The 25,165-nt window shown below is 33.1% G+C and overlaps 1 protein-coding gene across 9 annotated transcripts in view; it reads left to right on the forward strand.

Moving 5' to 3' along the window:
• PHF14 (PHD finger protein 14) overlaps positions 1-25,165 on the forward strand; it is a 201,320-nt gene that overhangs the window by 99,743 nt on the left and 76,412 nt on the right. For 2 of the 9 annotated variants that reach the window (XR_002646530.2, XR_016394355.1), the window contains exon 17: positions 22,802-23,007. The exons of 5 other annotated variants lie outside the window; for them this stretch is intronic. Coding sequence is in view for 2 of the 4 variants with exons in the window: in XM_089917661.1 (XP_089773787.1) it covers positions 10,404-10,473 (70 nt within the window). In the remaining 2 variants the exon portion in view is untranslated. 2 more of the 9 variants (XM_089917661.1, XM_022587108.2) reach the window with 2 other exon arrangements.

Here is a 25,165-nt window from a genome sequence, read left to right on the forward strand (position 1 = left end):
CGGTGGAGCAAAGTGTCTTTAAGACCCCTCAATGAGGAGATCTTGGCAGAGGTGCACAAGCAGTCTTTCAGTCTGGCTTTTCCATTCCCCACGGAAAGAGGCCTCAAAAGTTGGATCAGCCTTACAGTCCTGGGATAAAACCCTCCTGGTCGTGAGGTATTGCCTCTTTTATATGTGTATTTTTTTATTTTTTGGATTTCATTTGCTAATATTTTGATACGGGTTTTGTGTCTCTATTCACGAAAGTATTATTCTTTTAATTTCAGTCTTTTGTTAAGTCTTTTAATTTCTTTTGTTAAGTCTTTTATCTTCTTTTGTTATCAGGTTATTGGCCTTCTAAAAGGTGTTACAAAGTATTCTGTTGTTTTTTTTTTTGAAGCATTTTTGATTGATTTTATTTCTTCATTGAGTTTTCATTGAATTCCTCAATGAAACCATCTGGACCAGAGTTTCTTTGTTGGGACGTTTTTGGTAATTAATTCAATTTTTAAAATAGGTAATAGAGCTATTGAAATTTTTTCTTTTGTCTCATGCTAGTTTTGGTAAGCTGTGTTTTTTCAAGCAATTTATTCATTTCATTTCAGTTGGAAGTTGCTGCTTTTCTTTAGTCTTGCTTTTATTTTGAATGTGCACTACAACTATTTGCTTGAGACTTTCCAGCTTCCTATAATATTTCGGATCATATTCTCTTCTTCCTTCTAGGACTAGGTCAGTATTTACTTCTTTCATGTATCCTTCCAGAGTTACATGATCCCATAATTATCTTTTTCTTACTTTGATTGCCTTTGGGACCCACATAAAATCCCACATCATGCTGTTATCCACTTGCTTGCAAATTGTCTATGAATTTTTACTTTTTTCACTAGATTAGGTCAGGCCTTCTATTTAGTCATGATGATTTCCTTAGTTTATACAATATGGCACAAGAAGTTAATTCAGAATAAATGCTTATTAAATTATTTACTGATGCATTGCTAAATCTTTATGCATTGCAGCTTTATACACTGAAATAGTATGTAATCTCTTTGAGGGCAGAGACATTTCTTTAAGTCCAAATTGATTGGTTTTTCTCATTTTTAATTATTAAAAACAAACTTTAAAATAGTATATATATGTTGCATACAACAGCAAAAAAGAGTGGTAAAAAATGGTTTCTGATTGACTGCGGTTACTTCACTCAGAGTAGGAGATCTCAGTTAGTCCAAGCTTCTCACTTGCCAGTGCTGGCAAGTCACTTAATCTCTATGGATCTCAGTTTTCTTATTTTACTGGAGAAGATATCAGGCTATATCATCTCTGAGGTCTAACACACTAGCTCTGATATTCAAAGGTTATGTGATATTCCATGTTCCCAAATAAATACTGCCTATGTGTTTACATTCCGTCACAGCTCTCCTATAAACACCTACTTTCAGAATCTCTTGCTAGAGTATTCTGTAACTGTGTAGAATATGATTAATGATCAAGTCTCTTAGAGTGGAAGCCATTCTTGTTGCCCTTTCTCTCATTTAGCTAGAGAGGAGTGGAAGTCATTTCCTTTGATAAAGCGTACTTCCTTTGATAAAGAGCAAATATCTCTTTACTTTTTTAAAATAACTATATTGAGATTTCATTTTCATACCATACAAATTCAGCCATTTTAAGTGTAGACTGTAGTAATTTTTAATAAATTTATAGAAATGTTCAGCTATCACTACAATCCTATTTTAGAGCAATTCCATCACCTCAAAAAGTGCTGTGCCTCTACACTGTAAATCCTAGCTTCCACCCCAGCCCCAGACAACCATGGCAAATGTTCTCTTGTCTCTGGTTCCTCATAGCCTATTCCTTTCCTGATCCTTTTTTTTTTTTTTTTATCTTAATATTACGCTTATACATGTTTCTGGTTTTTGGGTTTTTTTTTTCAAAAAAATTTTAATGCACTAAAGGCAACAAAGATTCTTTTCTAGAGGAAACTTTAGTCAGGTTACTGAACTTTCTCCTCAGCTCATCTGTATATTTCCTTATAAAGTCCAGTGTTAGCAAGAACCCTGCTAAGTTACTTTAACCAGAACCCCCCACCCTTGATATCTGATCCTAGATATCTGATCAGGTTCCTCATCCTCTACCATTCTGATCACCTTGGCCTGTCTTAAGCAAAAATCCTTTTAGGTCAGTTTAGCCAGAACCCCCTTAGCCCTGATGTTTCCACTTACTAATTTTCTATCCACTGATCCCCACCGTGTTCTTTGGCTATAAATTCCCACTTGCCCGTACTGTATTCAGAGTTGAGCCCAATCTTTCTCCCCCAATATAAAATCCCATTGCAGTTGTTCTTAAATCTATCATGATGGTCCTAAATAAAGCCTGCCATACCATCTTGAACAGCTGTCATTGAATATGTTTTTTGTTTAACAAAGGAATTTCTAATTAAAGAGATATTTCTAATTAAAGTGAGTCTTGAAATGTGAACAAATTACTCCATTTTATTCCTTCTTCAGCTTGATATTTTACATTGGATGTTTTTAAAACAAGCCTGCTAAATTTATGTGACGAGCCTAAATGTTATTAAATTTTAAAGTCTTTCTACATTTTGGGAGAGAGTTTTATATAATGAATGATTAAGTGGGGATTTATAGACACTCCACTGGGTATGAAACCTGTTTCTGTGATTTGTGAACTCTGCCTTTATGTTCCCTGTGGCTTAGTTTCTTTATCTGTAAAATAACCATAATCAGTAGTACCTAACCCATAGATTGTTGGAGGATTAATTGAGATAAATACAAGTAAGTGGCTTGGCACAAGTGTTAGAGAATTGTAAATGCCTTATATATGCAAATGACAACTGTAATAAACCATTTATATAATGCTTACTATGGGTCAGGTACCTCATGTATACATTTTGAATCATTTAATCCTTACAGCTTCCCTGTTAGGTGAGCAGTGTAGTATTATCTCCTTTGAATTGTCGGAGAAACTAAGGCATAGAGAGCTTAAATAACTTCCCAAAAGAAAGTAGAGAAACTGTTACTCAGATTCAGGTAGTCTGGCTCCAGAGCCTATGCTCTTAACCTATACAGTCTCAACATAAATTTACATTTCAGCTCCCTGGTAGAATAAAACTTGCCTTTGTTAAATGTATTTGTTTCAGGCTAAATGATGACATCTCTTTCAAGATCATATCTGATGTTCTGTTTATATTATGGTTTTCAAGACTATTTGATGTTCATAGAGATTGCAGTGCTATAATCTTTATTCTTCTAACTATGCTATTTGATTTTCTTTGATATTAAAAGGACTTATTTAAATAACTACTTCTCCTTTTTAACTTTAGATGTTATTAAATTATCCTTTATTCGTATTTATATTAAATGAGGATCATAGCACTCATAATAAATCCGACCTTTGTAGATGTTTATCTCTGGGACATTTGTGTTTTTTGTTTTTTTTTTTCTTTATTTTGTTTTTGGCTGTGTTGGGTCTTAGCTGAGGCATGCGGGATCTTTCACTGCAGCGCGGGCTGTTCGTTGTGGCACGCAGGCTTCTTGCTAGTTGTGGTGCATGGATGGGCTTCTCTCTAGTTGGGGTGCATGGGCTACAGAGTGCGTGGGCTCTGTAGTTTGAGGCACGCCAGCTCAGTAGTTGTGGCACACGGGCTTAGTTGCCCTGTGGCATGTGGGATCATAGTTCCCTGACCAGGGATTGAACCCAAGTACCCTGCATTGGAAGGCAGATTCTTTACCACCGGACTACCAGGGAAGTCCCTGGGACATTTGCTTTTAACAAAATATACTCTGTCCTTTTTTAGGTGCAAGTTACATCTTTTACAAATAACTTTAAGATTGAAGGGTATATGAATATTATATTCATTCATGTATATGAATGAATATAATATATTTACATTGTATTTATGTTATATATACACACATTAAAATGGCATATGTGTACATACTTAATTTATACATATGATACATACATAATACCATATATATTAACTGAAGTTGCTGTTTGTGAAGATCTGTTATGCCATCTATATTTTTACCTTTTTGGTCACAAGTCATTTTAATTGTGATCATCTATTTACTGAATGCTTTTGTAGTCCCTCTATCTTGAAGAACAACGCACATCGCTCTAATTATAGATGAAGAAATCTGAGTATACAGGCACAATGATGTGAAATTTTAGAGAGGTGAGTATTTGCATTAACCACCAGTTGTGCGGGGGTGGGGAAAGATGACAGCACAGTGTAATTACATTTGGTAGATCAAATTTGGAGAATAGATATACCTCACAGATAGCCTCTTGATTACCTATGATCTGAGGGTTTTGTTTTGTTTTGAGAAGAGAGGTCATTTAAATGAGTAGAACAATACAAGATAATAGACAAAGAATTGCAGTCCTTTGAAATTTAGTGAGCTTAGCAAATAAGAACATTGTTATTTCAGAATCTTCATAAAATAAATGTCAGTTTGTTCCTTAGTTGAGAAGTTTTGCATCAACTTGATTCCTTCTTCAGCATACGTGAAACAGAGACTTAAATCTCAAGAAATACATAACCTCAGAATTATATAACCTTAGGGTGATCTTGTTCAGGTTTTAAAACGTGCGTGCGTGTGTGTGTGTGTGTGTGTGTGTGTGTGTGTGTGTGTGTGTCTGTATTATAACGTATTTTAACAATGCTTTCATATTTCTATCTCTATTTCATGATTCAAGATAAAAATGAGAAGATTTCAAGCCTCATTTTTTCCCTCATTTCACTTATTCTTTATGTGTGGTATGTGTCGTTAGTATAACTCTACTTTTCTACTTAATGTTGTTGACCTATATGGAGAGGTTGTTAATTAGGAAAACCAAGAATATAATTTTCTTGCTTATTAAGGACAGTTTCTCTCTCTTTTTTTTTTGTGGTAGTGCATTTAGTATTTATCTTAATAGGCTCAAAAAATGAACCTCACTTGACAACTTAATTAGGTAACCAGGAAAAATGGTGGGGAAGATATAGGGCTAAAATTGGGAGGATGAAGACTGTGTCAACCATGAGGATGCAGATAACTTTTCTGGGAACCAGTTGTCTCATAAAATGAGCAGTGTGTTAGATTGATTTGAAAATCCTTTTTAATTTTCACATTCTATGATTTTATTATACCATAGGAATGAAGAAAAAGAGAAAGAAATTCTGAATAATTTACAGCATAAACCTCCCACCAACAGTGCTATTTTTTATTGTATTAACTCATAATATTTTTTCTAATTTTAATTCAGTTATATACTTTATAGGTCATAGCCTACCAGAAACATATGAGTTAATTATAAGGCAGCCACTTTTCATTTTTTACTAATTGAGATACAGGTTTGTGAGGAATGGTTTATAGTAGAAAATGTTTTCTTTCAATCTGAAAAGTTTTTTGTTTTCTTCTTAACTCTGTAAAACAAAATATTATAGATTGAGCTTTTAAATAGACTAAAACATTTGTAGATAATAATAACATGCTATTTGGATATTTATAGCATATCTCATATTTACAGTAGCGTTATAGCTCCTAATAGGTTTACATGTATGATGTATGGTTCCTTTTCATTTTAATTCTTAATTTTTATTTTAATTCTTCATTTTAATCCTTTTTGTGAAACAGTTTCAAGAAGCAATTACATTTATCCTAAACTGGAAGGAATTAATATTATCAATTTCTGAATTAGCTCTTCCTATTACAATGCAGTTAATAGGATTTAAAGTTAAATATAGTATACCTGTATACAGCAGGCTCCCATTTAAAATGAGTTTTCTCCAATTCTGGCCTCGCTTTCTAGACTGACCTCCTGTAAGAAAATACACAATCAAGAATTAGGTTGACATTGTGAAATGACTTGGTAGCTGACTTTTATCATTGCACATAAACAGCACAGTTATTCTAAGTCACAGTATCACTTTCAGTCAGATAACCACTAAAGTCACTGCACTGTGGTTTCCTGAAAATGCCATAATCCTTCAAATGCCACATTAAACTGAGAGAGAAAACCATCAGTAGTGCCTGCACGGTTATGTAGAAGGATGAGCTATGAACCAAGTGAAAAGATGTTCTGGCAGAACAGTAACCTTTCCCTTGATGTGTGCATTTCCCATTACATTTTTGACACAAAATGTTGCAGAATGATTTAATGGTGGCATTTTGTTTTGCTGACTCGTTTTTTCATTAAAAAGAAACCAAAGTTTAGGATAGGAATGTAGAGGAAGAGTGACCAAGCACTGAATTCTATTACAGGAATCTGTTTTCAAAATAAATAAGTTAAATTTGTTTTAGGAACATGGCTTTTACCCCTTAACATTTTATGTTAACTGTGATAGACAAATCGTTTAGTTTTATTATATCTTTAAAACAATGTTGTTTGTTCTTTAAAGTTAATTTTTTTCTCCATTGTTCTCCCCTCTTCTTTTTTCCTTCCTAGTAACTCTTGATCAGAAATGACATGTCAATAAATAGGAAAGCTTTGTTCAGTAATTACATAGACTGCACTTATTGCATGTAACCCAGAAAGTGTCCTACTTTTTATTGTCACTTTAGATGTATATTACTAGAGCTGATTTTACAGGGAAACAAAGTACGAATATCACTGGTCTAAAAGATCAATGCCTATTAACTTTGAGAGGACACATTTCTATTGGGAATGAAGTCATAAAGTTGTCCCACATAAAAGTAGTACAAAGCTTTTTTGCACCTATGAAAACACGCTGAGAAAGAGAAACTTGCCAAAATATATTTTGTAAGACTTGCAGCACTGGACTTTCAGTTTTAATGTTAATATGGAGTGCCTGGATATGGGCCCTGCCACACAGTTATTTAAAAAACAAAAACAAAAACTTGGGAATTTATTTTGCAAATACATATTTCTTAAAATCTCACTTTTGAAAAAAAGATACATCAGATAGTGTTTGACTAAACACTACTTTGGTCCCCCCCATCCCCCAGGATTATAAGAATATTCATAAAAGGTGCAATTTCAACTAAAGAAATGGAAATTTGACTTGGAATTTCTCACTCAATATGCCCTTTTTCCCAGCTGACTAACTTTTTAAACAGGAGACTGTCACTCTTTATGAACTCTGTTAAGTGTCCATTATATTTAGTTTCCTGACGTGCTTTAATTCTGCTGCTCTTTCTTCCAAATGTCACAAAATGGAAGGGTTTACATTGAGTTCAACAATTCTTTATCTTCAAACTGTTACCTAGATCAGAAGAACTAATCAGAACAATATGCAGTGTGGATATATGTTTTCAACTAAAAGTGACTTAGGGGCTTGTTAGTGATATAATTAAAGTATACCTTACTGAAAAAATACCTTTATTTTTCTTTCCTTTCCTTTTTCTCTTTCTTCCTTTTTTCCTTTGTTCCCCTTCCTCTCACCCTCCTTCCCTCTTCCTTCTTCCTTTCTCCTCCTTCCCTTCCTCTCCCCCCGACCCTGTCCCACCACCCACCCGCTCTCTCCATCATCAGGACCAGAAAGCCACAGAAATTTGTTACATAGAAATAATGTGTTTTCTGAAAATTCTCACATAATGGGAACTCAGTATAGGATTACCCGGAAAGATAATTGGGAAAAAAACAAACAAAAAAAAACAGTGGTAAGCAATAAAACCAATGAAGTTGTAAGATAATGGGTAGGTTTAAGTAAGTAGGGAAGAAAGGAGCAAGACATTCCAGAAGAGAAAAGAGACTTTGTAAGCATACTCAGGAAGATGGGAAGTCCTTTTATGGCAGTAGGTAGTTTCAAGCAGAGATCTGTGCAGAATTATTTGACCTAAAATAGCACAATTTATGGTTGTTTTTTGGGATTGTAACATTACATAAGTAAGATATAAAAAGATACTTTATAAGATGCTATTTCCATAGCTATTACTATTTGCTAAAAATGTAGTTGAAAATAATTACAAAACTTAAACATGTTCAGGAAGAAAATATATACACACATACAGTACACATATATTCTGGAAAAAATAAAAACCATTAGTAAAACAAATGTTTTGCATATACAGATAACCTTTTATTTCGGAGATACTGTCATACTGGATTTAGAACGCATTTATTAATTTATCAGGTTGTTTTTTAAGTACCAAAGCAATATATGTTGTTTGTAATCACTTAAATAATAAGTGTATAGAGGAATGTTGTTTTCACCCTACTTACTCAAAACCCTGTTCATTTGGGGTAACAGACATAGTTTAGTGTATAATCATCCATACTTCTTTCTTCTATGTGCAAACAAATTCAGGGCCCATTGGCTGGCCTCCTCCCTCTCTCCCTTCTATAGCTTTTGTAGGCTTTACTATGAAATTTGTTTTTTGTTTTTTTTAACTTGAGAACACATAATGGGCTTTTTCAGTAAATATAGAACTAAGCCAGTCTTTTAAATAGCTACAAAATAATGTGGATGTGCCATAATTAATTGTAGTACTTCCCTATAAGTAGAAATTCATGGGTTTTTTTCTGTTTGATTTCTATCCCAAACTGAGTTTGCTAGACCAAAGTATATGCATATTTTACATTTTAATGGATACTGTTATTTCTTTTCCCAATAGACATGATTGTGTGAGGATGTTATTGCATAAGTGTTTGACAATCTGGTGGGTAGAAATTGACACTTTGATTTTATTTTGTGACTGCCTGTGAGGTTGAGTGTTTATTCATATATTGATAAGCCATCTGGATTTTCTCATCCATGTGTTGTCTTTCCACATCCTATGCCTCTTTATTTATGGAGATGTTTTCTCTTTTTTAAAAATGAGTTTATCACATATCTTTGTATAAGTTGCAGATCTTTTCTTTCAGGTATTTTGTGTGTGTGTTTGTGTGTGTACTTTGCTTGCTGATGGTACTTTTTACAAAATTGAAATTTTAATTTTTGTATGTTGTGATATTTATGTCTAAAAAAACTAATTCGATGTGTTACTATGACAACCAACTAATATCTCCTACGTTATTTAAGCAGGCAGTGCATATTATTTGTCTTTGCCCTTTAGATGATCTTTGTGCAGTTTTGCTTGAAATATTTTTAAAGATCTGAGTTACTATGTCATTTTAAAATAATGGATTTTACATTAGCATAATATAAAACTGTTATTTTGCTTTACTAGTATATGTCAAATTCTGTTGATTTAAAAACATAATTTGTTTTACAGAGACTGTATTTTGTTAATTTTATGTGTTGAGAATGCAAATTTTCAAGCATGTTGAAGCTACTTGTCGATGTTGTAACCTTTTGTATGGTGTTTCAGACCTTGAGGAAGTTGAATACATGTTTGGTGATTGGACCTTGAGGAAGTGGAATATATGTTTGGTGGTTGATTACAGAGGCAAAAATTATTGTTTTCATTGAAGCAGTCACTGGCAAACTCTGAATTGCTAAATTCAATGGCCTTTTAATTTTCTATGTACTCTTCGTATTTGGTCTCATTTCAGCATTTAACATTGGTGACCAACGTTCCTTCTTAAAATTTTTGGTGTTCATAGTTTCAGTGTTTTACTCTAGTTCTTATCAGTGGCAAAACTGTGGTTCAGATAGTTGTATTTGGGAACCAAATTATTTGGGTTCAAATCCTCGGCCAGTAGTTATTAGTTTTGACTTTGAGTTACTTATATTCTCTCTGTGCCTTAGTTTCCTCATTTATAAACTGGGAATAGTAATCACTCCTATCTCATAGAATTGCTGTGAGGATTAAATGAATAGAAATAGAAGTTATATGCCTTCATTAACTCCCTCATAGTCTATTATAGTAACCAGCACCTTTACTAGTTTCAATGTCACCAGTCTCCATCTAGTCGTATAAAGAATTTGTTCATGTTGTACTTAAATTTGTCCAGAAGCTTCTCATTTCTTACAAGGTAAATCCAGAGTTTAAAACATGGCTTCTAAGGCCCTCCAAACCTGACCTCAGTCTTTTTATCTTCATTTCAGTTATTCACAGCTCCAGATAACCTAGTTCTCCTTCCTAAAACTTTCCTGTTAGTTTCATGCCATCTTGCTTTAACTTTAACTTGCTCTTATCTAAAATGATCGTCTGTTTTTCTCTGGAATGAGGGCTTCTCAGTCATTTATATTTAGTCTATATTTCTTGTTCCACCCATGATTCTTAGTGTATAAGTACCATATCTTAATAATTAAGTTAATTTTAATATTCCCAGTCCCAGGCTCCATGCTTATGACATGGTATGCCCTTTACATAACTGTAGAGAATAGAGAATCTACAGATTTTAATTAAAGTCATTCATATTTAATATTTTAGAGTAACAGTCATCAGATATTAGTGATAACTTGGCTTAGTTACGTTATTTTTATGTACAAAATGTCAAAGCCTTATTTATTGGGTTGGCCAAAAAGTGCCCTCGGTTTTTTAAGTAAAAATAAAAGACACATTTTTCATTTTCGCCAGGAACTTTATTGACCAGCATATTCACCCTTTTGTTCCACTACCTTCTGCCATTTTTCAGGCAACTTCGTAATTCCATCTTCCCAAAACTTTTTATCTTTTTGAGCAAAGAACTGTTCCAGGTGCCTTTTATAGTCTTCCAGGGAATCAAAATTTTTTCCATTAAGAGAATTTTGTACAGACCTAAATAAATTGAAATCTGAAGATGCAATGTCTGGTGAATACGGTGGACGAATCAGAACTTCCCAGCCAAGCTGTAGCAGTTTTTGCCTGGTCATCAAAGAAGCATGTGGTCTTGCGTTATCCTGCTGGAAGATTACGCGTTTTCTGTTGACTAAATCTGGACGCTTTTCGTCAAGTGCTACTTTCAGTTGGTCTAATTGGGAGTGGTACTTGTTGGAATTAATCCTTTGGTTTTCCAGAAGGAGCTCATAATAGAGGACTCCCTTCCACTCCCATCATATATACACAACATCACCTTCTTTGGATGAAGACCGGCCTTCGGTGTGGTTGGTGGTGGTTCATTTCGCTTGCACCATGATCTCTTCCATTCCACATTATCGTACAGTATCCACTTTTCATTGCCCATCACAATTTGTTTTAAAAACGGAACATTTTCATTACATTTAAGTAGAGAATCGCATGTGGAAATACGGTCAAGGTTTTTTTCGCTTAACTTATGTGCAGCCCAAACATCAAAGTGATGAACATAACCAAGCTGGTACAGATGATTTTCAATGCTTGATTTGGAAATTTTGAGTATGTCGGCTATCTCCTGCATGGTATAACATTGATTGTTCTCAGTTAATGTCTCAATTTGATCACTGTCAACTTCAACTGATCTACCCGACCATGGAGCATCGTCCAGCGAGAAATCTCCAGCATGAAACTTCACAAACTACTTTTGACACATTCAATCAGTCACAGCACCTTCTCCCTACAATGCACAAATCTTGTTTTGTGTTTCAGTTGCATTTTTACCTTTCTTGAAATAATAAAGCATAATATGCTGAAAATGTTGGGGTTTTTTTCTTCCATCTTCAACGTTAAAATGGCTACACAAAAATTCACCAATTTTGATAAGTCTTTTTTAAAAATGCACGCTGATATGACAGCGGTCACATACACTCTAACAAAATTGTTTTGAATGAAATTAAAAACAACTAAGTGCTACTAGAGCCATCTTATGGAAAAAAACAAATGAAACTTTTGGCCCACCCAATAGATCGGGATAGTAGTTTCTGTCATACTTTGTTTTATTATAGTTTGTGTAGTAATTCAGTTCATTTTTTTCTTCGTGGCTCTATTGTTCTATGAGTTAAGATATATTTAAAGTCTTAAATGAGTTTTATTACCCTTAACATTCCTCTTGTGTTTCTAAGGATAGTACCTGCTTCATTGAAATCTGAATTATCTTTAATCTGAAAATATGTATGTTTACCATTAATTTTTGCTAATTTTAACTGCTTGGGCAATGCACAGTCAGTTAAGTTAGATCTGACTAGGTCATAATCTAATTTTAGTCAGAGTAGAGGAAATAAGACTGTACTTTGTTTTATAATTTTAATGGTCTGGATCTCCTTTCCATTTTAATCTGAAAGAAAATTATTAACAGGTTGAGAATTTCTAATTTGGCTTCTGGGGTAATTCCACAGCGATAAAAGACACTGTGGTTCTTTCTTTACCTTTTTTTTTTTTTTTAATTGTTTGCTTTGTTTTTTGATGTGAAACTTGAACTTTCATTCCTGACAGCACCTATTTCCATTCTTCTCATGCTCCTTATTTCATCACCTTTTCTCTTCCTTCTTCATATTTAACAAATGACCTCGTCTCCTGCTTCACATAGAAAACAGAAGCCATCAGACAGAAATGCCTAAACTTTCTGACATGGAACCTGTAACTTACATATAACCTTATTGATATCCATAGGCGTCTCTCTTCCACCACCCTTCCCTCTCCTCTTTTCATAACAGTGCAGTAGAAGAGGTGTTCCCTGTCACTTTTATCCAACAAGTACCCTTAACTCCAACCTACCAAACTATGTGGATTTTCTGACATACTCTTTTTAAAAATTCCTCTGTACTTCCCTTCTGCATCAAATTTTACCCCACATATTCTCTCCCTGATAAATTCCTACTTACCTTTTAACACTTGCTTTAATCCTCTGTTAATCTTTTTTGTTTTGTTTTGTTAATCCTTTCCTTAACCTGCTCTCTCCTACTCATCAAGCAAGATAGTCTGTCTACCTGATACGCTTCATTGGCAGTTTATATAGGCCTCTATGCTAATAATACTTACCACTCTGTATTGAATCTCTCCTATTCAGAGTCTTACACTTTTGTTCACTTGACCCCTCCATCAGACTGTGAATTTAATGAAGAGTTGTACTTATATCTCAAGTGCTGGAATAAAATTTGGCATACTATAATCTTTCCGTAATTCTCTGGATGGATAGTTTGTAAAAGATCACTTGGTTAGTGTGAATTAGGTTTAGGACCCAGACCTCTTGACTTCAGCGTTCATTATCATACTGTTTCTACAGGTTCTGTGTTATTAAGTCCTTACAATAATCCTACTCTTTTTAAAGAGACTATTATAGTGCACAATTGTGTCCTTACATGCCCTATTAACAGTATTATTAGTTTTAATGAAATGTTTATACTTTTTAACACTTTTAGTCTAGTATCTGGACTGTTCATCATTTTAGTTGTCATTTTAGTTTTAGAGAATATAGCTCCTTCTGGATTAACTGCACAAGTCTTTTCATTGTTTAAATACTGGAAATAACTTTTGCAGTGTCATGTCACTGTATGTCATTGGGTTTCCACATTTCCCTTTTGTGACAGTAGCTACTTTTATTCTGTGACATTTAGTCTGGTCACTTGACTGGAAATGGTACAAAAACCTTAATTCTTCATGCATTGCTTGACCTTTAATCTTCACAGTCACATCTTTTTAAATTCTGCACCCATTATAGTAGTAGTAGTATATCCCATATATAAAATTGCTCACTTTATAAATTTCCTACTTCTTGTTCAGATGTTGTTTGGCTGTCTTAAATCCCTGAAAATAATTTTTGGTAACGATGTGTGGTTTATTGATATCAGAGAGACGTGTTATCTGTGGGCAAACTTTTCAGTCTCATTAAGCCTCTTTTTATACTGGTAAATAAGAATAACTCTTCTTTTATATATAAATATATATAAACACACATATATATACATAAAATATACATAACATTGCTCCCTTTATACTTCACTTCTTAACGTGTAGTACTCGAAGATACGAATTAGATTTGGGGGAATTTCCTGGCAGTCCAATGGTTAGGACTTGGTGCTTTCATTGCCGTGGCCAGAGTTCAGTCCATGGTTGGGGAACTAAGATCCCTCAAGCCATGCAGTGCGGCCAAAAAAAAAAAAAAAAAAAAGAAATTAGATTTGGAATTAGATTGTTTTCATCTTGTTTTTTTTATCTTTATCAACTACAATTTTGATTTATACTGACTTTATTAGTTAATAGAACTAGAGTTAGAAACTAGAACACAGTAAGTGAAATAATTACCAGAATCTTCTGAAAATTGCCAGAATTTTCAAAAGATTCATTTACTGTTAAATAGGATTTTTTTTTATTTTAAAACCCTGCATATTTAAAAGAAAGAAAAAAGGTTCTTGTGATCTTTGTTCCCTTGCCAAAACAATACCTTTTCTCATTTACCCAAATTGGTTATTATGATATTTAATTCTATGCTAGGCAAGGGTATGTTGTCATTTAACCAAAGTTTGTTTTATTACACCCTTACTTTAATTCTTTGGTGAATGAAAGTAAAGAAAGAAATTTGGAAGAAAATTAAGAAGTGAATAACCCAGATTCTACAGCCTTTCTTTCATAGATACTCTATCAGTTACACAATTCTTTATAGTTTTCCTCTGAACCTTATCTGAATACTTCATAGTTTCTTTAAAAGTTGAAATTCAGAACTCTGGAAACATTTTTTAATGAGGTACTTAATGTATGTCTATATTCTTAAAATACTTAGGCAAGTTTGAGAAAAATTACCTCATGACTATACTATTAAACAACTGTATGATTTGACTTTAGTATAATATTGTTCATGTATTGTGTGTGTGTATATATCATTTTTTGGTACAAAGATAATACATGAAGGGCCCTAAGTGTGATTTAGCCAGTTCTGATACATTGAACTACATAAAAGTAACTCTTTAAGTATGTTCTCTCCAAATAATAGCAAGTGGAGGAGGACTTCTGCTTTGGGTGAAATTGTTAGGCACTCCCTGTAGCGCTCAGTAAATCAGATGGACACAGACAGCTGCACAAGGAAGATAGGCCTAGGAAAGACTAAATAAGTGGGGTTCAGTCACATCCAAGTGAAATTATATCAGTCAATGACTTTCTTTTTAAGTGATTGGAATCTTCCAGACCCATTTCTTTTGTCAGTTTACTCACTGGTGTCAATTATTAAAGAATTGAAAAATTGCCTGGTTATATCAAGAACCTTGTTGTGACATGACCTGTAAATGTAGATCTTTTTAAAAGGAAAGTTGAGTTTCATGTAGTGAGAGCCTTGAGCACTCTGACCAAAAGTTTATTTGACTGTGCTTTTGACGCTTTCATTTGTAAAGAAAGTATAGAATCTATTTTCTCCCTATTTTTAAAAAAATAATATTCCTATGTTTATTCTCATCAAATTTATTTTCTAAACTATTTAATATTTATTAAGGATATGAAAATGCATTTACTTATTCATACATCAAACTGTTATATGGAAGGTATATAAGAGACATCAGAATTTAGAGGATGATGGGAATATTCCTAAAAGGATGAGGGAGAAATCTTATGTAAACCAAGGAGAAATTTGAGTTGCATCTTGAAGTATGTATGAGCAGGTTTCAGAAGATTGAGATGGGAGGTACCAAATCCTTCAAGAGAATGAATATGAATAAAGAAATAGCATGGGATCCTTGGAGTCATTTGTAATGTAGGTTAAAGGTAGATTGGGGCCTGGATTCAGTATAAAGATTTTAAGAGTCCTAATGGGGATTTATTGAAGGTAAGAGATAATAGGGAGAATAGTCCTTTAGGAGATTGATATTGTGGTGGCCTGTGTGATGAAGGAATGGGCAGCTGGAGATAGACCAATTTGGGGGCCTAGAACTTAGACTGATGGAAAAATAAATGGAAAGGATTCAGTAGATTCAGGAGACGTAAGTTCACAGTAGAAGTTACAGCAGATAATTAATGAAAATGAGGAGGCAAGGAAGAAAGGGGAGTGTTAAACCAAACTATCCGACTTTAAGATAACTAATTTGAAAGACTGGTGATACCAATAACAGAAAGATTAGTGGCTATATTTATTTTTTGGAGAGAAATACAATAGGTGAATGACACCATAGGGAATTGAGAGGTTTCTTTTTAGGAGTTGTTGAATTAGAAATTTTCAGAATGCACTTAAAGTTATGTGATTATAAATACAGAGAGGAATCCAAACCCTGGAAATAGATGTAGTAACTGTTACAGATCTGTTCTGTACAACTCAAGTATCCAATCCTAATTTTCCTACCTTTACTTTAAGTAAATGACTGTGTCTCTGTGTCTCTGAAGGTCTGGTAAGGAATCATGTTCCATAAGAACAGAGGAACTGAAAGAATTGGGTAGATGTCCTTGGTTTAGTTGGACCACAGGCTGAGTCCAGAGAAATTGAATTATCTCATAGGAGATCCTCAAGATGAGATTGTTTAATATTCTGTGGGTTTTTTTTTTAAAGCTTTGTTTTGGTGACCACGGTATTTATGTGTACAAATAATATTTGTCTCTGCTTAGTTGAATGTCAACTGGAATATTTGTAATTTGTCTCCTACCTCCCTTTATTTTTTTTAGCTTTTGTTTCGAATGCCTCTTTCTTTGTGATTTCTTCACACCAGCTGAATTTAGTCTACTTTAAGGCTCTTAATCTTTAGGGTACATTGAAATCACCGGAAAGGCTTATTAAACCACAGAATTTCTGCTTTGGACTCTCTGGGGTGGTGCCCAAGAATTTATATTTGTAATAAATTCTCAGCTGTTGCTCTCATTCTGATGATTCGGGGACCATACTCTGAGAACCACTGCTTTGTTCCAGAAGCCCTTTAGCTGAAGCTTTAAGATAGTCGTTCTCAGCTTGGCTAGAGATGCAAGTTACCCATAGGAAGAATTACAAACAACAACAATCATAAAATTATTCTTGGAGATTCTGAATCAGTAGGTTCTAAATCTGTGGAGTAGAGTTTGGCAGAGGCAGAGTTAAGGCTAGCTTAATCCTCATCTGAAAGTCCCTTTCTTTCACATTCTCAAGTTCATTGTTTATCCTCATTGCATCTAACTCAGCAACTTTTTCAGTATCATCACACTGAATAAGAATCAGTAAAGTGTGAACACTCCCAGATCTTGGCATATTTGTCTCTGCCTCTATTTCTGTCTTTCTGGCATTCTTTGCCTTCATTTTTCTCTACCCCTGATCTATCAAAGGCACCATGATGTGAAGACTTTGACATTTAAATTTAAAGGGAGATGTGGTGGGGGGAAGGGGGGGAGTGTATGTGCTCAATTTTTCTGTAAATCTAAAACTTCTAAAAGATAAAGTCTATTAATTAAAATTTAAAGGCAGGTAAGTGAAATTTTCATGTATATTTAAAAAATTTTGTTCGTTATAAAAATATACTTACAAAACATCAAAAATATAAAAAAAGTTTGAATTACTATGATCTTATAGCATCTTAGTATATTTACTTTTATTCATATAATTTTAATAATTTTGTTCGAAAAGTTTAAAAAATATGCCTGCTGTGCATTATTTGAAAACTAAAAATATCAGAGTAATTGGGGAACCATTTTCCATCATAACATTTCTTGATCTCCATTTCTTTTTTTCCCATTTTTTCGGCTTACTTAAGACCTTTCTCAGTGCAGTGTCTACAGTGTTCTCTGTGATGTTATTCTGTACACCTTAGCTGCTTCAGTGTTTCCTCTTGCCTTCTTTCTATGTTTCTCATTTCTGATTAGGCCTCCTTGGATCCCACTCTCTTTGCCCTGGCTGTCCACATTTTTTATTGCTAGAGTATAACTGCTTTCTGTAGCTCTAATGTATCTTGATTCCTCCAACCTTCTGGGTTCTTCTCTTGCCTGATTAAATGGCCTAAACCCAAACTCCAGTCATTGAAGAAATTCTACCAAAATCCTCCCTAACTTTCAGAGCAGGCCATGCATTCTCCTGCTTCTTCATTTTCTGTTGAGCCCAGCTGTTCTTTATTCTCCAAATACAATTATTCCAAGGCTGTCTTGAACATGTACTGAACCATTCAGGGTAAAAGAGTCTAAAATTTAAAATTAAATGCTTTATACCACTGTTCTTAGGAGTTACTTGGCCATCCCTAACACTAAGAGTGTTCCCGTTATGCCCTAGACCTGGCTTTATAAAAAGCAGTGATCAATGATTTTAGTTAATGTCTTTAGAACTAAATTGATGCTGTATTGTACATCATGAAGAGATTAGATTCTAAAGAGGAAATTAGAAAATAAACTGGGTCTTGTGAAGGAAACAACTTAGAAGTTACATTTTAAGAATGCCTTTCTATTAGTAAAAATTGGAAAAGAGATGTTTAATATTCAAAATATTTATATTTGGATAATGAAAGTAGACAAGCTGCCACTGAACCTTTCTTATTAAGGTGGTATTCTGATAAAATTTGGATTGAAAAGAAAATGTTTATTCAGTATATTTTTTTCCTTTATAATTAAGTTGATTTGATGATTTGTTAGACATGTGGAGTAGCTAACCTGCTTCACACATTTAATATTCAATGTATGACATTCTTTGATTTTCATATCTATATTAAAACATTAAACCTTTAAGTAACTTAGTGTGATTTATAAATATTTTTATGTTACATTATCAGTGTTTGAATTTTTAAATTTTCTTTTTCTCTTTAAAATAAATGCATTATAGACAAGTATTTAAAGAAAACAGAAGCCTGAACATGGTAACCATTAATTACATAGTGAAGTGTGGTATTTCTGGAGTATGCCGTTTTAGAGTAGTAAACATCATAATTTCTAGCATATATAGCAATGAAATATTTCTCGTTTCACTCATTTATTTTTCAGTAAAATTTATTTTTTGTAATTTCAAACTCATTTTCTATTGCAATGTGGTAATATTGTTAACTTGTTAACTTACACAAAAGGGATTATCTATTGTTAAGAAAGACTGGGACTCCACCGATAGTTCTGCTACTGGCTAGATGAATGACCTTGAATTAAGTTACCATGATAGTCATTTTCTCATCTATAAAATGAAGGCATCAACCTCAATTTTTCCCCAGATTTTGTAACTTTTGTAACTCAAAGCAATTTCAAAACAAGTATTAATACTATACAGTTCTGAAAAGGATCTCACTATTCTTTGACACTTGAATCATCTGCTCAGTATCACTACTAAAACCACAGTTCAAAAGCTACTGCCAGGGATAGAAGTGTATAAGTAACCCATTCCCTCTTGAGGCAGCTCTGACCACTGGCAATTTCTTTCTCCAAGTGAGCTAACATATCTCTTCTTAATAATTTCAATCCTTGGAATCATATAAAACAAGCATAATCCAGCTTCTAGTATTAGAAACCAACTATATTGTTTTCTGGTCTTTCTTTCTTTTTTATTTTGAAACATCCTGTTTCATCTGTTCCTCCTATAACAAGGTTTTGATCTGTGTTGGTTTTTTATAGTTTCAGACATATAAAATAGACATATTAATGGAATTAGAATTTGTAGATAAGATTGGATATAAATTTTGGAGTTGATGATGGATTTTGATATCTAGGTAATAATGTATAAGAATCTCATATTTTTAACATTTTAATTGAACCCCATAGACATGTTAAAAGTCTGTATGAACTGGAAATTAAAATAATGCTAGTGTTAGATGCTTACTATATCCCAGGCTCTATTCTCTGCTTTCTAAGTGTATTATCTCATTCAGTTTTTAACAACAGTCCTCTGAGGTATGGCCATCTCCATTTTGGAGATTAGGTAACTGAGGTACAGAGGCACTAAGCATCATGAAATAGAAATTATTCCAATTATATATTGAAATTCTGTTATATAAATTGTTATATATTAGAATACAGTTTTTTCCTTCCATTAAATACTACTAGTGTTTGATAAATTTACTGTTGTTCATATTAGTTGCTGAGATTTATAGAGTGCTTATTAAGGGCCAATGTGCTAATGCTTTGTATAGTTGATCTCATGTAATCCTCAAGGAAACTCCATTACACAGATATTGATTTTATCCCTATCTTATGGGTGAGGAAATTGAGAAGTATTACTTGTTCAAGATCATACAACTAGGAAGTGGTAGAATTAGAGTTTTGAGTCTAGGCAGTCTTGACTGTGTTGCTAATGCTCTAATCATTAGGCATACCACTCACCAAACTATGCTCCTTTAGCATATTTGACTTCATTGGGGCAAAAGTAGGTGCTTCTTCTTGGTAGGCATCCAACTATACAGGATAACAGACCATTGGTGCTTGCATCAGGGAAGCCCTTTGAAAATAGTTAATTCCCTTTTTTCTACATTAATTTGTAAGTAAGCTTATTAGAAGCATATGGAATAAATACAAAGCCAAGACTTGAACTCTGATATAAAAGACCACATAGTAGTCTTTTGTCCTAAGAAGGTAGCAGCCAAGACAAGTCATGTTGCTTACTCTGAATATTAAGTGAAATTTTAGGATGGAAGAATACTAGTTAGAGCTTTTCAGTTTTTTTCAAAGTTAAATTTAGATTTAATTAGAATTTAAAGCAGATTTCTGTGACATCTAATGTATCTATTGGGTTGGCCAAAAAGTTCACTCAGTTAGTGAATCGTTCAATAAAATTCTTGGTGAAAATGAAAAATGTCTTTTATTTTTACTTAAAACCAAACGAATTTTTTGGCCAACCCAATATATATTTAAATTCCTATCAGTGTTAACTACAAATGAATCTTTGGGTTGTCTGCTACTCTCTATCGTTTGTGCATGTAATTAAAACTTAAATGTACTTCTGTGGTAAATGATGTGGTTGCTTCCTCTTTCATTTTGCTTATATAGTAGTGCTTAACCTGCAGGCAAAGCACTTCTCAGAATATCAGATTTAGAATGTGCTTACATTTCATCACTTGGAGCCTGAAGCACTGAGAAAAGTTAGCACATGTGACTATTTAGCAAGGGAATTCAGCTCTTCCTATCTATTTCCTTGTTACTCAACGAGGGAATTCTGTTCTTTCTGTTTACTTCTCATATGTTGATAAGTACATTTCTCTGAAAACTATGTTTCACGTTATATTCTTTTTTTCTTGTACAATTTTGTTTTTCCTTTCTTTGGAGTTTATTCAGTTTGGCATGGTAGCTCGTCGATGGCATAGTAGTGCTTTATTTATCTGTGATTGTGCCACTTTTCACTTTCTTTTTCTCAGTAGAACTTAGAAGCATTAAACACATCTCTCTAATACTTAAATATTGAAATGAACTTTTTCTATGATGTGTGACTAGTTGGTAATTTAATCTCATCTGCACAGATGTAAATATCTGAAGGAAATGATAAAATTTTGTTTTCCACAATCAAAAAGAAAGTTACTTCTCATCACCAGGCATCTAAAATTTCTCCTCTGAAAATGCGTCAGTAGGGAAATAAATACAAGAAAAACTAAAGAAAGTTTTGAAAAATAAATGCAAGTGAATGACTTGAAAATTTGGCCAAAATTAGTGTTTTATAATCAATGACCAGGTCTTTACAGTGAGGTGTATTCTCTGTCACTTTTGTTGCACAAATCTACTAAAATAGCTAGCTAGGGATATACTTTTCATAATTGTAAGCAAACGTTTCCAATATAGTCTTTAAAATAAGGAAGGCAGTATAGGCCCAGGGAATAAGAATCATCTGAATATTTACTCCCTGAGACTCTGTACTTGAGTAGAACCACTCCTGTAATGTACTGATTAGGTGTGCTTGTTTTCAGTATATTGCATGCTTTCTCAAGCATTGTTAACTTGTCATATTTGATGAAAAAATAGCAAACTGCTATTATTTAAAGCATCTATTAATCAAATTACATGTTTGCTTATATAAATACAAACCCCTCATCATTTTTATATTTTTTTTGTTTTACTAAGATCGATTTATTGTGACAACTAAAAGTAATAATAATACAAGAGGCAACTCAGTGTTTCAAATGATGAAATAGTTCCATTTCAACTAGTAAGAACCTTTACAAGATCATGGCATTTAGGTTTAGGGCATCTGTCTCTTTGGACCAGATCATATGTTATTTGAATCTACTATGGTATTGTTAGTGTGTTTCATAAGACATAGTGCAGAGCTGCTGTGATCTTTAAATGTTAATGTTCTTTTCTTATCACTTTACTGTGTAGATACCCTTCATGAGACCCAACTCTGCCACAGCTCATCCTCGGAGGCAATCCTGGAAACCTCTTTTATAAGTGTGATTTTAAAAATGTGGATAACACTCTCAATAGAGTATATAAAGTAAAGGAGAACAGCTATCTTGTCTTTCCCATAAGCTTATCACTGCAAAAAGTTGCCTTTGCTTGTCAGGTTTGGATAGAATGTAATTGATTGGTTTGTTACTTGGACTGACAAGGCAGTTAATTTGCCTGTGTGGATTTTTTTCTTTTTTTTTTTTTTGCACTAATCAGAAACATTTGATATGTGCATTGTTGAAAAATACTAGATAATGTCTTGTCAGAATTGTCCTATTAAGTAATGTCTTCCCCTCTTCCTTCTTTGGCAAATGATATACAGTATTTGGACTTACTTAAGAGTTACTGAAGCCTGTGGGACTTACATGCAATGTGCTACTTGTTGTTGAACAAATCTAGTAACAAACAAGAAACATAATGCATTCCATTAGTCTGCTATTCTGTTTCATCCAACTTAATACATATATTCATATATGAAGTACTGCATTGGGAAACAACTGTAGACTATATTAAATGTTACTTCTATTTATAATATTCAGCAAAAGTGAAAGACTTGTGAAAGCGTATGCCATTCTAGTTTTGACTCATTAGTTCTAGTGTGAAAGCACTAATATTAGTAGCATGCAGTTTTTGCAACTTCAGATTTTAAGCTTGTAAATAAGAATATATCTGTGTTGATCTCTAGATATTTTTTAGTAATAACCAAATATATTCACTCTTTATTGATTCAATACAAACTTTCTCTGTTCAGTATAATTTTATTTTTCTCAACCTTAAGTATGAGGTTACAAAATAAGGAGAGAGATACAAAGCTTTTGACTATACAACCTGCCAACTGAAAGATCTTCATCAACATTTGTATCTTTCCAAAGGTTTACAGAATTAAAATTTGGTCTTCAAGCTTTAATGAACAAGTCTTAAATCAACGACAGAAATATGTTGAATATTTCATCACTTCATCTTGAACTGATTTAGAAGAGACTGTTTGCTGAAATTGAAATACATATATACATGTAAATTGTCAACATGTCTCTTGGAATTTCCTGATTTATAAATGTGGTTTGGGACATCTTTTCAGGTATAGTGGCATTGAAAATAGTTCAAACATTAGGAATAGAGTAGGAAATGTTATAGATAATTAAAAGCAAGTGTAAATATAAAGTTGCTGTATGCTAGTAATCTTTAGTTATACTAAGGAACCATATTATTGGATATTTAATAAAAGCAGTATGTATATAAAATATGTATAAACTGAGATTATTAACTTATTGAAAGACCTAACATTGGAGGAAAAATATTAATAACCTGTAGCAAAACCAGTAGGCTTTTTTTTTTTTAGAAAAAGAACTCATTATTTATCACTGCATAAGCTTAAGAAAAAGTTGGTAGTTATTACTATTGATGAACTCCAGCTGATTTTAAGAAAAATGTCAGATTGCCATTTCCTTAAAAAAGAATATGCTAGTGCATTTGGACCTGACTCTCCTTTGATACATGGTAAGATATTACTAGTGGTCATTTTATTTTAGATTTTTTTGAAAAATCATTAAACCTTGTGGTTTTGGTGACACTATTAATCAAAGTCCTTTCCACCTGGTTCTATTTAGAATACCATATTATCATCATTCTCCATCTTACTCTTCAGTGGTGGATATGTGGTTCCATATTTGGTGCTAGCCCTAAGAATCTTTGTCACACATCACGATTATAAACCACATAATATTCATAAGATCACTGGTCCTGCAAATGTGTATTTGGAGTAGAACTTTTGAAGAGAGTAGAATGAAACACTTTCTCCTAATAATCTCCTAGACACTCTCATATTTCCATGGTACAAAATTAACCCTTTTCTGTAATTGGTCCAGCTGTTATTCAAAGGAGATATTAATGTGTGTATCAAGAGAATATACACTAAATAGTTCATATTTTACATGTATAAGAGAAAGCAGTCCGACAGGTAAATGATGGTTATTTGTCACATGATAGGGAAAGAAAAAAAACACTGAAATATCAAGAAGTAAAATCAATAACTCTGAACTACAAGAAGAATGACATGGCAGTATATAGCAGTGGTTCTCAAACTTTATAGTACATCAGAATCAAGGATTTGTTTAAAAGCAGATCGCTCACCTACTCCCCTCCTCATTTTCCTCCTCGTTTTACTCCCTCTTACTTCTCCCTGCAGTTTCTGATTAAGTGGGTCTGGGATGAGGCCTGAAAATCTGCATTTCTAAAAGTTCCCAAGTGATGTTGAAGCTGGCCAGGGACATCCTTTGAGAACCATTTGTGTATAATATTTTTAAAAGAATCATGGTATTGTGGTTGACATTGATTGATTGAATGTGGCTTTAATCTTGTTAAAAGGGCCCTTAAATTTTCAAAAATACTTGTTTCTAGGTAAAAGAGATTATAGTAGTTTATAGCACATAGAGTATAACTTCTTTATTATACATAAGTTTAGTTAAACAGGTGTTTAGTTTATACCTATTTTGGACACAGCACCATTTTAGGTACAGAAATTAATCAAGGAACATAGCCTTTGTCCATAATTCACTAATTCCTTTGTTAGGAAAAGATTTGAAATTAGGATTATGTTTAACATGAAAACAAATTTAGCCTTAACCTTTATCCATTTTGTTTGTAAATGAAATTTATTTATCATTTATATATCATTGTTATTCATGTTTCTTGAGTGTTTATCTAATTTTACAATTATAATGTTAAAAATAGATCACTGACCAATAAATAATAAGAATATTCACACTCATTATCCTTTTTCCCTGTTTTTACATCCTATTACTTACTAGATCACTCTTTTTAAACTCTTAATGTTTTTTATTTGACAAAACTTACCACTGTTTTACTTGATTCTCAGTATGGGAATATTTTATTAATATTTCACCAAAATCTATTCAAGGAATTCAGAAGGACTCTCTAGCAGAATGGCATACTAACATTACTAATTTTTCTTTAAATTTTCTGAAATCATTTTGACAATTAAAACTTGTTTAAGAGACTCAGCTTTAGAGTTGCATGGCATATGAAGGCAGAAATTTTTTCCTGCCCAGTCAACACTTTATCAATTTACATAATACTAAGGATTGCGATTAAAAATATTTCTGAGATAGACATGCTTTGCAAATACTTTTTTTTTTTTTTAAATAAACATATAGACCTCTTTCTCCCAGTACACAGTCTTAAGACTTTCTGCAGGCCTGCTGTAAGATTCACTGCTG

Source organism: Delphinapterus leucas, chromosome 9 (genome assembly GCF_059928025.1).
Source record: "Delphinapterus leucas isolate spDelLeu-1000000601 "Yukka" chromosome 9, BTC_Dleu_Yukka2, whole genome shotgun sequence".
Classification (NCBI taxonomy): Eukaryota; Metazoa; Chordata; class Mammalia; order Artiodactyla; family Monodontidae; genus Delphinapterus; species Delphinapterus leucas.